Raw genomic sequence first — 13,934 nt, 5'->3', positions numbered from 1 at the left:
GAAGAAAATTACCGTGGGGAAACCGCCAGGGGGGGGGGGGGAGAAATCAAACATGCACACCCATCACACTGAAAAATATAAGATCGTTATGTTACAAGGCAAGAACACAAACAAATAATTATTTATTTACATATGCATCCACGCTAAGATTGAAAAGGCTGAGACTGAAAAATGGCAGTTTTCTTCAGCCAGAACTGTTCAAACCTTTGCCTGGCATACTCCATGTAGTCAAAATCAATCTCATTCACATGTTCCTGCATTCCAACGAGTGCAGAGCATGAGAAAGCAAAATAAAACTTTAGGGGATAATTACATACAAATTTTGATATGGATATACAGAGCAAAATTATTTTTTTACGAGGACTAAAAAGCAAAAACATATAAAACATATTGAATCTTAAGAGCTTACCGAAATTATGCCCCATAGGCCCCAGACTAAATGACTCGCAAGTGTGTAGTGCTCTATTGAGTTGAGTATGCTCTCAATCTCCTCTTTGGTTTGTTCTTCACCTTCAGAAATTAGAGGAAAAAGCATTCTAAACATCCACGTTGGGATATAAAAGGAAGATTTACATACATACCCCAATTTAATTCTTATACTTTTGCATATCCAACGCCTGAAATTCAAATTTTACATGCATACCGCCTTGCCTACGCATGAAAATATGTATTTCATTTTTTAAAAGTTAAAACTGTGGTGTGTGGTGTTTTTTTATGTGATATAAAATATTCGGGTGGTATAAATGTAAAAGCCAAAGTTTAAAATTTAGTTTGGATATATTCGGGTGGCATGTATGTATGTAAAATCCTGAGAAAATAAGAATTGGACAAGACGAATCTCAAAGCAAATAAAATTGCTTTGAGATAAATGCAATATAAAAAAAATCAATTAAAATTTGTGACATTTACATACATGCCGCCTAATTCTTAAGTATTTACATATCTAGCATCTAAACTTTATTGTTTACATTTATACCACCCAAATCCTTCCTATCACAGAAAACTTTCATATATACCTTACACCTAAACTTTCATAATTACAAAAATCATAAGAAAAGCAGCACTCATTATCACCTTTTAATAGTCAAATACATCTTTTCATCCATAGGTAAAGTACTTTGTGTATAAAAACAGAAGTTTAGGTGTGAGATCGGTAACTCCATAAGAAATAGGCGCTATGTATGTAATTTTCCCTTAAAAAATATCATTATTTTAATTTTAAAAAAAAAGAGAAATACACCTTTTCATGATTAGGTATGTTGGCATAAATGTAAAAATTGAAGTTTAAGTGTTAGATATGCAAATACATAGAAATTGAGTGATATGTATGCAAATCTTCCTACACATGTCTCAGAACAAATTTAATGACTTGCTAAGAAGTCACAAAAGCTTACCTGAAGATTTCAGATACATCTCAACGAATTTTCTGCGCTCCTCAAGATCTGGCAAAGAAAACATGCAAAATTAATTTAAAAGATTGCAATTTTTTAGTAAATATTTAGCACCAAGTACGAACCGGGGTACTTATTGTAGTCCAAGATATGAGGGGTGTCTGTATGGTAGTCAGCAGCCATTTCACAGAAGTGGTTAGCAATATCATATGAGATAGGGTTGAAACCAGCGTACTCGTAATCCTACAAAAGGCATTATAGAGGAAAATATAAGCGAATATGAATACTAGTACACATTGCCAAACAATTTTTATGTGTTTACATAGCTAACACCCAAAGTTCGATATTTACATATAATACACATAGGTGCGATCGACCGATGCATGAAAATGTGTGTTTCACTTTTGAACAGGTAGTAATGGTAATATCGTAAAACATTTGACGGATTAAAGATTTGAGCGGTATGCAGGTAAATATGAATTTTTAGATGTTAGATATGTAAATACATAAGAATGTTGTGGTATGTATGCAACTGCACCTATAAATAATTTTTAAAAAATGCCATTAAAATTTTTGGATGATATGATGCAAGGGATATAAGATGCGCTAAAATAAGCTTTATGGTTATCCGCTACCTTTCAAAAAGAGATTAAGGTATTTGTTTTTATTTATTCCATTAAAATTGGATCACACATTTGGTAATCAGTAGTAGGATTCTAATACGATCCAATGTGAAAATCAGCACCAAATTAGTGCAAACACAAAAATTTTTCCCTAAACACTAAATCAAAGCAAGGCAAGACTAAAAACTCACATGAATGCAGAAGATAAACACCTACAATTCGAGAGATGGGCGATCTCTCCCAATTCCTACAATTTGAGAAGTAGGAAATCTCTCCCAAACCCTAAACCTAAGATACAAGACACAATATCTCATGCATAAACCTAACCCTAAATAAAATAAGTTTATCTATACTCAACAACAACAACCATAAGAATAATAGACTAAATTAGATATACAAAAAATCATATTACCCTTAGGCTAGCGACTAGCGTAGCAGATTCGTGCATATTTATCTAATTCATAGTTGTTTTCAAAGTCTATTTTAAATACAAGAACATCTTTGGTAAGATTTTGATTAAATCTTATTTTGATTTCTAGTTTTGGAGGCAACTAAAGCCAAGATCTTATTCACTATAACACTTCATGCATTAAAGTCCGTGTTGCTCTATAAAAGGAGAAGAATTTGATGGTTGCAAATAACCATTCATTCTTCTCCTTCATTTAACAAACCATAAGAGGAAAAGGTCCAATAAGCGGCTAATAGAATGATCAAAGATTGGTAGTCATATTATTAGTATCATGCAGACAGATTTATTCCTGGGGTTTACATCAGTGACCTTTGAAGGGTGATTAGTTATACCTCTATGAAGCCATGGATCTAGGTGGATCTCGCCATGCACGCTAAATTCTGGTGTTATTTCCTTGGTTTTTCGTCTAGATTATTTCTTTTATTCTCATTAAATGGTACCAGAGATGGGATAATTTTGGAGTTTAGGAGAAAATGAAGCATTGCATACAATAATGAGATTAAGAGGATAACATAGTTCGATGAAAAGGACTAAGATATAGATCAAGGATTATAATTATCAAATAAAATTTAAATCTAGTCGAAGCTAGCAAAATAAGCCAATAAGACATGGATCTGTTAGAGATGCAAACATAATTCATATGCCTATCATAGACAAAGAAACTTGACTTCAACATGATTGCATCAAAGGACCATAATTAGTATAATAAAAGCTCTCTTAGACATGTATAAACAGCTTTTGATGGAGAACAAGGTATGTAGAATGGGAATTTTTCTTTACTTTATTTTAAGATGGTTAAAAACATTTCCATCAAGACATATCTGGAAACTTTGTTCATTGAGCTTGTTAAGGGATGGTGGATTGAGTTCAGACCAAATGAAAAATATGTGCAAAAAACTTTTGATTTTAAACTCATGTCTTTACATTCAAATCCACATGAAAAGTTTACATCTGGTTATTATAAATGAGAATAGAAAGGCTCATATTAGGCTGGTGCATCGCCTAAGGATAATTTTATTTTTTATTAGCCTAAAAGCAATTTAGTCTTTTTTTATTATTATTGTTGTTGTTGGTATACATAGCGTTAATATTTTTAGGGTTGATGACATACAAGAGATCGTGTGTGGAGTTTTAAGCTTAAAGTTTGGGAGAGATTTCTTACCTCTCGAATAGTAAGTGCTTATCATTGTATTTGTCTTCAGTATTTGATGTTTTTGTAATAAAATATTAATTGCCCTAATTTATGCCAAGAATTGTATCAAATTGGTATCATAGCCGAACCAACCAGCAGCCCACTATCACTCCCTTTCATTGTTTGCATCATATAGTGAGTTTCAATCGTAATTTAACCTAGTCAGAAACCAATGACTGGATCGGCTCTTACAGAAGTGATCGAACCTCACGATACATGACGTGATTGGAGCTTACGGGGAAGACCGACGGGACTGCAACATATATGAACCACCTACATAATCGAAAGCAACGATTGACATGCCTTAGTCATGACATAGTCGCGGAAAGAGGTAGTTGGACACAATCAATGGGATCGTGGCACACTACCTTGCGATACAGACTCAGTCAAGCAGAAGCAGCATCGAAATCATGGAGAACAGGGACACGGGACAAAAGCCTTGCGATACAATTGCGATAAGTGCTAGTTGGGAAGCCGAAACCAGAGAAGTTGACACAGACTAAGGGCTTACGACCTTGCAGTTTAGAGGTGATTCAGATGTTGGGATTTTGGCATACCGAATCCTTCATGCCTGCATGAAAGAGGTAGTTGGACACAATCAATGGGATCGTGGCACACTACCTTGCGATACAGACTCAATCAAGCGGAAGCAGCATCGAAATCATGGAGAACAGGGACACGGGACAAAAGCCTTGCGATACAATTGCGATAAGTGCTAGTTGGGAAGCCGACACCAGAGAAGTTGACACAGACTAAGGGCTTACAACCTTGCAGTTTAGAGGTGATTGAGATGTTGGGATTTTGGCATACACTAGTTCCTCCTCCTTCCTAATCAAAACCCATTTTTTTAGAGGAATAACAGCCAAAAAAAATAGAAGATTTAGAGATGAAATTGGAGAAAGAGATGAGCCAAATTAAGTCTGGGATTGAGGAAAGGTTTTCTTCCAATGTAAATTGATTTGAGAGCTTGGAAGAGATTATGGGGAGGATTATCGAGATGCAATCTGAGACCCCGTCAGCAGTTTAATTTGCAAACCCAAAGGGTTAATCGGGGAATATTTTGATAAATCAAAGGAAAAGTACTCGAAAAAAGAGGAATATGAGGATGAAAACATCCACCATCACTATGGCTCTAATGGGGAGTGGATTGGAGATTTGAGGGTATGTGATTGTTGTCTTGAATCATAGAGTTAGAGTTTGGGAGAGATTTTCCGACCCATTGCATACTCTATTATTTCAAACAATAATAACTAACAAATGACTAAATTGCCCTTTTAGACTTACGCTTAAAATAGATCTTCAGATTATTTGGCGGGCTCGGCGTGGGTTCAATGGGACCACTAGACTCAGTGGAGCATGAGACAGTAGAAGTTGTGGGCGCTCGACTACCAAATACCATGTATATGATTTCAATCATCAAAACAATGGCAAAACTATTGATGTGATTATGGAGGTGCAAGGTGGGATAAGTTTTGTCATGTCGGAGCTTGCAAAGGGCAGATGGGAATTGTATGGAAGATGGTTTACCAAGATTAAGGAGCAGTATATAGTAAACAAAACGTTGTGATAAAGATTAATAATCTTACCACTAATAAATTAAGTCAATCAAACCCCATAGTTAATTGAGAGGGGTTGTCATATACGGATGAATATCTTGCTTAAGATAAATATAAAAAAATTAATCTTAAATTGGGGAATTGTCAGCATCTGAGAACTCAATTACTCATATTTCCTCATGTAAGTTAGAGTTTGAAGATATTCTAAATTCATGGATCTTGAATAAAATTTGAACCAAATTTTATTCTGTTTGATTCTGATTTTGAAATTGCCATCCATACCGAATCCTTCATGCCTGCATTTTGTAGGCTTGTTTTAATGCTCAGGAAAATCTAATCAATATTTACCAATCTCTTTGCCAGTAATTAGTGCTAATCATAATTTGGATCTTATAATTTACCACAATGCCCAAGAAATTATCCAGTTCTTTTGGTTGATCCTCTTGGTATTAATTGTTCAGAATTATTGCAGGTTTGCCTCCCCAAATAATTTAGAATCACTTCTATTTCCTGAAGTTAGTCCCAAGTCTGTTTAAAATACTACTCACAATCTCACAAGGTCTAAAAATAATAAGCCTCTTTTATCAGTTAACACCATTTGATGTCTTCATATGAAAATTATCTTGTTTTAATGTATAAAAGAAGAAAAAATAAATGATCCCAAGATCACTCTTTTTTATCCTTCATTTAGCCAAGTGTCAATTACGAATTTGAAGAAATGATCAATGGAGTAATTGGAGGTTAGTTATTTTCTCAGTATCATAAAAAGGTTTACTTTATTAGTGGTTGATAATGATCGTTAAAAGTTGAGGATAACAGTTGAAACCTGAGGCCTCCATGACAAGAAATTGACTATTGATATAGCGGCGGGTGATCAGACCGAGTCACCTAAAAGGGGACATATTTTTCTCTATCTCTGGTGAGCATAGCAAATAGAGGAATCACTATTTACATTGGAGAATGAATAAGAAATAGGGAGGATATAATATATTGGTGAGAAGATAGTGAAAAACTCTTTGAGGGTAAATATTTATATAATACTTTTATCTTTGAATTGTTGGACATTTATCTCCATATCTGGGATAGGTGAATCTCATCAAAACATAAACTCTCCATGATTCTTTCTAGGTATTCTCCTTGATTATTTTTTACAATCTCATATTGTCATTACAATCGGGTGCGGGTGCTTTTCTCTAACATCTAATTTTTAATTGGATATGGGATTGAATAAAAATTATTGGAGCGATTATCCTAATTTCTATTATTCCTATTTGCCAATCAGTAGTAGACGCAAGTTAAACAATAACATAACAAGTTTCAACTGGCCATTCTTAACATTTCTAAATCTAATTTAATTGAGCAGATATACGTGCATATTATGGTTGAAAATCCTATAATCAATAGCTTATACCTCTTCAAAGTTTATGATGTAACATAAGATATTCCTTTTTTTTCCTCTCAGTTTGTTACTCCAATCAAATGATTCTTTGTTTTCAACAGCAATGAGAACTAGATGCTCACTAAAAACCTTAATCTTCTAAAGGGAATTTACATTTACAGAAATTAATTGAGGTAAGAGAATATAGAGCAAAGACTCACAATTATAGTTATCTGTCTTGTCTCCTCATCCATCATAATGTTGCCATATTGAAGATCATTATGGCAAAATCCTATCCTTTGTCCATCCCTTGACAATAATTTCTCCAAAGTATTGATCTCCTCATCCAAGGCATCAAAATGAAACTCTTCAGCTTCTTGAGAAGAGCACAAGCCCTTGGCTGTTTTGAGCCAGTTTCTAGAGAAAACAGATACTTGTACTTGGTTAATTTAACCATGTTATAAAATTGTTTAGCCTAATAGCAGTATAAATGAATACATGATTGAGTAGAGTTGGATTATACCTTAGTTTATCCCACAACATAACTTTGGTTGGACCAGGCATATCAAGGTCATGAAACTCCCTAAGTTTTGATGCTACGAGAGCAGATATCTCTGGGTCTCTCAGGTCGGCTGCTGATAAGGTCTGGTTATCACAAACACAGAAGATAAGTTCAGAACAATTTTAGAAAAACCTAAATGGACATTTACATATATACCACACAATTCTTATATATTTACATATCAAACACCTAAACATTCATATTTACATGTATATCAATAATATCTTAAACATCACATAAAAAAATATCACCATCACTACATTCTCAAAAGTGAAATACACCTTTTCATGTATAGGTTTAAGAAACCGAGGTGTTAGAAGTGTGGATATCAAACGTTGGGTGTTAGATGTGTAAAATAAATAGGAATTGTGGTATGTAAGTAAATTTCCCATACTTAAAAAATAAATAAATAAACCAGATTGCCATGCTGTTAACATGATTATACCCAGTTATCTTGCAATTCCCAATATAGTGAGTATACTTCCAAATTTTTAATTTTAAAAGATACTAGATACAAAAGCCCAAATACAACATTGTAGCAGAGGTAGACAATCTTACAACGTGTTTGCCATAAAAAAAGCTCAAAAACATTTTGAGTATGTTCAAATGCAATTAAACCAAATAAAACCCATCAACTAAAGTATTATCCACTTTAGAAGCTTGAATTGCTGTATTTGGTTGAAAGATAGGATTCATATTTAATTATTTCAATAGAAGCAAAAAAGTACAATAAGTGCATATAATGAGTATTAAATGTTTAATGTTGTATGGCGTGTTTACTTGTGTCATTTTATAATAGAAGCAAAAAAGTACAATAAGTAGCATCTTGTATTATTTGTATCATTTGATGCTTCTTGTGAGTATATTTGGTGTGTCTGTATAGTATACAAAAAAAAAAGCAGAGGCACTTAAAATAAGCAAAGTCGGAAGGTAAGCGACATGACTTCTGAGGAGAGCGCCTTAGAACCAGATGCTACTCCTATATTTGCAAAGTTCAAAGAAGATAACATCCAAGCATCAATATCCATGTGCTCCAATGCCTAGCCCCGACGCCTTAGCCCCTCGGTGCATCGGCGGATAAAAGGTACCAAATTCTAAACAAAAGACAAATAGTAGGACATTGGAGCGCCAGGTGGCAAACGCTTCGGCGTCCAAAGTTAGTATTGTCGTGCCACCTTGACCAGCACAGCCTCGCCCACACCAACAGCTCGGCACCACCTTGTTAGCGTCGTCGTCGCCCACAGTCTTAGGGCGATTTTGATGATTTTTTTGGAGAAACTTTCTATTGGATATTTTTTTGGAGACTCTCATGATGAACAGCAAGAGTGGATTAAAGAGTGAGTGTTTTGGAGATTCTCGTGACACTTTAGATATAGATGAAGAGGAGCGGATTAAAGAGTGAGTGTTTTGTGTTTACTGAAATGAGTGAGTGTTTTTGTCACTGTAGTGTGTAAGGAGGAGATCAAGGAAGCAATCTATTTTTGGGGAGAAAGATTTCGTCATCCTGGTTCTTTCTATCTAATTTGTACTTTGATTAAATTTGGTTTGAATGGAGTTAATGCTTTATGTTGTTATTTTAAGCAATGATTAGTACTAAACAATCTCTTTTTTGAATTAGTTTTTCTTTAAAATCTAAAGGAAATCAAGTTAGATTCTTAAACTTTTGAAATCTTAAGTTGATGTTTTAACCTTCTAATTTTGATTTATATTCAAATTAATATTTAGATTATTGTAACTAGATGTAATCTAAGACCATGGAAGAAGGCTAAAAGCACAACTAGGTTTAAAAAAAAAAATTAGTTGGAATGAGAATATTGTCATCGACTCTTACAATCCTTTTAGGGGAATTTGGTTGTCTAGGAATTCTTGCAAAGTTAAGAGAACATGATTATAATATGAAATTTTAACCCTTTTTATATCTTGGAGAGAATAAGAAGTACTAGTCCCAAATTGTCAACTGCATTGGAAGAATAGCTTAAAGAAACCTAGGTTTTACAAAACCAATTAAAGAATTTTCCGGCTAGTAGAAAAACACAATCTCATGCTTTAAGTTTTCTTTTTTAGGTATTAAAAATTTTCAAACCTAAAAATCTTAAATATTTTGAAATAAACTTAGGAATAGTAAACTAGCATTTATACTTATTTGAAAATTAACAATACGATTCTTAGACTCAAAATTCATTAACCACTTGATTGATATGTATACTTGTGCGATTAACGTGTGTGCTTTACCATAACACGGCCAGTAAATAATACAAAGCAAGACATCCACATTCAGAATATGGGAAAGATGTCAAGTATGAGAAAATAAGTATCAATTGACCAAGCCTTCAATAGTCTTCTTCCCAATTATAACCAGATCTTTAAAAGTCCACCCTTAATATCTACTTTTGAAAACAAAGAATTTTAAAATATTTATAAACATAGGGAAAAAATTTATCTCACTTCACGAGAGAATTCTGCCAAAAATTTTTCAAACTAGGGGCATTTGCATATGTACTTACCAATTTTTATATATTTACATATCAAACACCTAAAATTTATTTTTTACATTTATACAGTTTAAATCTTTCATATTACTATTTTAACTTTTAAAACTTGAAACATACCTTTTCATACACAGGTAAGTGGCATGTATGCAAAAACTGAAGTTTAGAAGTTAGATATGTAAATACATAGGAATTGAGTGGTATGTATGTACATCCTCCTTAAAACAATCATAAATCACACAAGCGGCGAACATATGCTAAGCTGGCATAACCAAATGACAAAAAGTATGGTACTCTCGATAATATGTACAAATTATCAAAAAAATATATTGGATCTAGAAATCAAAATAAAAATTCGGGCATAATGATTTTTTTAACTTCTATTTTGCTTTGAAATGAGCGGATTTAAGTTTTGATTGATTAGCCATTTAGTTCAATCATCTCAAAGTTAATAAAAAAAAAATGAAATTCACCATTACAAAAATTGTCTCATGTCCATACCCAAACATTTTCCCATTATCAATGTCTGGACACGCATTACCATTTTAAACCCCACAACACCTCAAAAAGGAAGATAATGCATGCAGGTGAAAATCAGTAGCAAAATACTTCAACAAAAACCATCCCTAGATAGGGGAAGACGGGCAAGGGGATCAAAAACTGAGATTCTACTAGAAAAGAGCACCAAATTGTTTTGCATGAATTAAAAAAAAAATACAATAAGACAACTTCTTCAATTTCGGGAATTAGATCCAGCCAAGTAACATACGAAAAAAGAAGTCATCTCAAGTTTTTGAAGAGCAGAGAAGAAGCCCGAGAGCCTGCAGATTTGTAAAATATTCAACAAAACAAAAGCATAATTTGAGAGTCAAAAAGATTGTAAATTCAACCATGAAATTCAAAAGATTAATAAAAAGGTTGAGAAAAAGTTTAAACTGAAAAAAAAAAATAACAAGTACACGCAAACCATATGTACCTACCACGCATTATAATATAATCATAAAACTTGTATGCGACAAGGCATGCGCTTTTAAAAGGCGAATTGTTGCCAGGAAATTAAAGTGCGTAAAACGAAGTCGGCTTTCTTGCCGTTACTAAATCATAGCAACTTAGCTAAAGAAAAAGCAAATCCTGGTCATAAAATTTTTGTGATGCAACCCAGTTTAGCCAAAGTTTGGGTTAAGACTGAGTTTAGAATTAAACATGTTCAATATTGACAAAAAACAGATTGCAAGAGTTAGTGCCAAGATAAGTCTGACAGTGATTTGAAGAAGATAAAATTTTAAAATTATAAAGTCAAAATCAGTAAAGCAGCGATGTGTTAAATACAACTTTGAAAAAGTTATAGAATAAATTATTCCAAAAAAAGGTCGCTTTTTTTCATATTAAATCACCACGTACTGAAAATGATACATAAAAATAAAACAAATTTGAAGTTATCCTGCATTATATATATATATATATATATATATATACACATATACATCACGTCTCCTGCAAATTCGGACAATTTCTAAAAGAAAGCATCCAAGACCAAAGACTGCAGTTTAATACATTCCATCACCCAGCGGCTTCCTAGAAAGTTCAGAGGGGAACTATAATTAAAATAACAACTCGTTCAGTTTAGGGAAATAAATCCAGTTAGGGAAAATAAAAGAGGAATCAGCTAATCTCCTACAAATCAACAACAAAGGCAAAAAAAATCAATAAAAGCTTAGAAAAAATCATCAATACCCAAAAAATACCATACCCTAGCATGAATGAACTCCTCCACGCGTCCATTCGTGAACCTCCCAAGCAATCGCGGCCCCTGCCCGTGCCTCGACACAAGCTCAAACGCCCGGATCTCATCAGCCCTATCAAATAACAAATCCACCCCTTCCCCATAGATCCTAACTAAAACCTTCCTATCCCTCATCCCATCCACCCTCCAATTAATCTGAAACACCTGGTTCGTCATTGCCCCCTTGAGCTGCACCACTTCCAAAGCCCGCGAATCCGCCACATCGCTCCACTCCGATGCCAGCGAGTGTAGAATCCGCCTTGCCTCCTTCGGGATCCGCTCCTCCACTTCAATCGCGCCGACGGTCTCCACCGCCACCATCACTGAGAACCTGGAAACCCTAAGGGGCTGTTTGACTTTCGAGATGGAGACAAGGGGTTAAAGGTGAAAGGCGTGATGAATTGATGGGCGTGCGAGATTGACTGGTGGAACGCTGGATTGAGAGGTGGCGCCGAAGGTAGGAGCCCGTCGGCAATATTTTCCGGCGATCTTCTCTCCCTCTGAGCAACGAGCAGCGTAAAAATGTCAAAGGTGACAAGGGTATTTAAAGGAGAGGGAAAAGCGTGTCGGCACTTAGGCGCCGTACCGAAGTTTTTTTTATATTGGATATTTTATATTCACCTGATTAAATTTCACCCAAAAAGAAACCAACGTTCTACCATTAATATTTAAATATTAGATAAATTTACATACATACCATCCTATTTTTATGTATTTATATCTCTAATATCTAAATTTTACTTTTGGCATTTATACCATCTAATTTGAAAATTTATCCTCCTTGAGAGATGGTCTATATTTGGATATTCTTAGTATTTTATAAGTGAAGAATCGTGGTATGGTCATGCATGGTTTGACAAGCTTAAAATTTAGTTAGCTTTGCTCGACTGAGTTGGCCCGGTTGGCTAAGCTTAATCGCAAGGGTTTGGTCGACTAACATAGCTTGGTTTTCTAGCTTCAATCCATGACAAAGAGTTTATTTGCCTCGTGGAAATGACTCTTTTACAAGATATATTATTGTATCGAGTCGTTTTTCTTATAGTTAATGTTCTAGACACCCTCCTGACTCATTTTTAGAAGAATGGCTTTTATATGGATCACTTAGTAATTTTCTTATAAGCTTTTAGGCTCGTTCGACTTTGACCTTGATGCGCACAAGAAAATTCGTGGTGGTGAGTGATAGATTATCGTCTTATCGTTGCATAAAAATTCAACACACACATATAACAGTAGAAAAGTAAGTAAGAGGAGACGTCTCGATTTTTTATGTGGAAAACCCTTGAAAGGGGAAAAACAAACAGGACCTAGCTCAGTTGAAATAATCTACTATAAATGATGAAGTTAATGTTCTAGACACCCTCCTGACTCATTTTCAGAAGAATGGCTTTTATATGGATCACTTAGTAATTTTCTTATAAGCTTTTAGGCTCGGTCGACTTTGACCTTGATGCGCACAAGAAAATTCGTTGTGGTGAGTGATAGATTATCGTCTTAGCGTTGCATAAGAATTCAACACACACATATAACAGTAGAAAAGTAAGTAAGAGGAGACGCCTCGATTTTTTACGTGGAAAACCTTTGAAAGGGGAAAAAACAAAAGGATCTAGCTCGGTTGAAATAATCTACTATAAATGATGAATACACATGTTCATTTTTTTCCTAAATTAGGGAAGATGAAATTACAAAGTTTTATAACTATAATCTGGCTGAAGTTCTTGGTGAGAACAAGTTGCAATGGTTATTGTTGATTGTTGTGAAGATAGTAGTTCGTTGTATGTGTTGTAAATGGTTGCACCAGAAACGTTGATTGGCTAAAGAAACCGTAGTAAGTAGTTACAGGAGTTGTGGACCACATAAGCCGTAGGGGCAAATATGAATGATATCCGTAGGTCTCGAGGGACGTAATCAGGAGTTGCATAAGCTGTGAACCACATAAGTTGTAGTGGATGAATATGAATGACATCTGTAGGCCGTGGGGGCCAAAGTCGGGAGTTGCACGAGTTGTAAGAAACCGTAGTAAGTAGTTACAGGAGTTGTGGACCACATAAGCCGTAGGGGCAAATATGAATGATATCCATAGGTCTCGAGGGACGTAATCAGGAGTTGCATAAGCTGTGAACCACGTAAGTTGTAGTGGATAAATATGAATGACATCTGTAGGCCGTAGGGGCCAAAGTCGGGAGTTGCACGAGCTGTGAACCACGTAGGTCGTTGACACGTTAACCGTAATGATGAGCTCATGTCACACGACGATGAGTGACGACGTATGGTTGATAGTGATTGACGATAATGGTTAGCGATGGTCGACGACAGTTGGCGGAGGTCAACGGATATCAACGGTGATCGACGACGATCTGCGGTGGTCGACAATGGTAGGCGGTGGTCGACGATGGTAGGCGGTGGTCGACGACGGTACGCGGTGGTCGACGGAGGTTGGTGGTGGTCGGCCGAGGTTGGCGGGCTCAACGGCGGGGGGTGTAGGCGGCAGCGG

At 35.2% G+C, this 13,934-nt stretch overlaps 1 protein-coding gene across 1 annotated transcript; it reads right to left on the bottom strand.

Annotated features, from left to right (window-relative positions):
* Positions 1–35: 35 nt before the first annotated feature.
* On the bottom strand, positions 36–11,967 carry LOC110019381 (probable choline kinase 2). The gene is made up of 7 exons (XM_020717022.1): positions 11,411–11,967; positions 7,133–7,254; positions 6,831–7,026; positions 1,517–1,634; positions 1,395–1,442; positions 410–510; positions 36–254 (listed from the first exon to the last, which is right to left on the bottom strand). Exons 1-7 carry the CDS (start codon positions 11,762–11,764, stop codon positions 144–146), a joined length of 1,050 nt encoding a protein of 349 aa, XP_020572681.1. The 5' UTR covers positions 11,765–11,967; the 3' UTR covers positions 36–143.
* Positions 11,968–13,934: the final 1,967 nt, after the last annotated feature.

The sequence above is a fragment of the Phalaenopsis equestris genome, unplaced genomic scaffold (genome assembly GCF_001263595.1).
Source record: "Phalaenopsis equestris unplaced genomic scaffold, ASM126359v1 Scaffold000054, whole genome shotgun sequence".
In the NCBI taxonomy this organism is placed as follows: Eukaryota; Viridiplantae; Streptophyta; class Magnoliopsida; order Asparagales; family Orchidaceae; genus Phalaenopsis; species Phalaenopsis equestris.
This window is presented reverse-complemented; position numbering and strand designations above follow the sequence as displayed.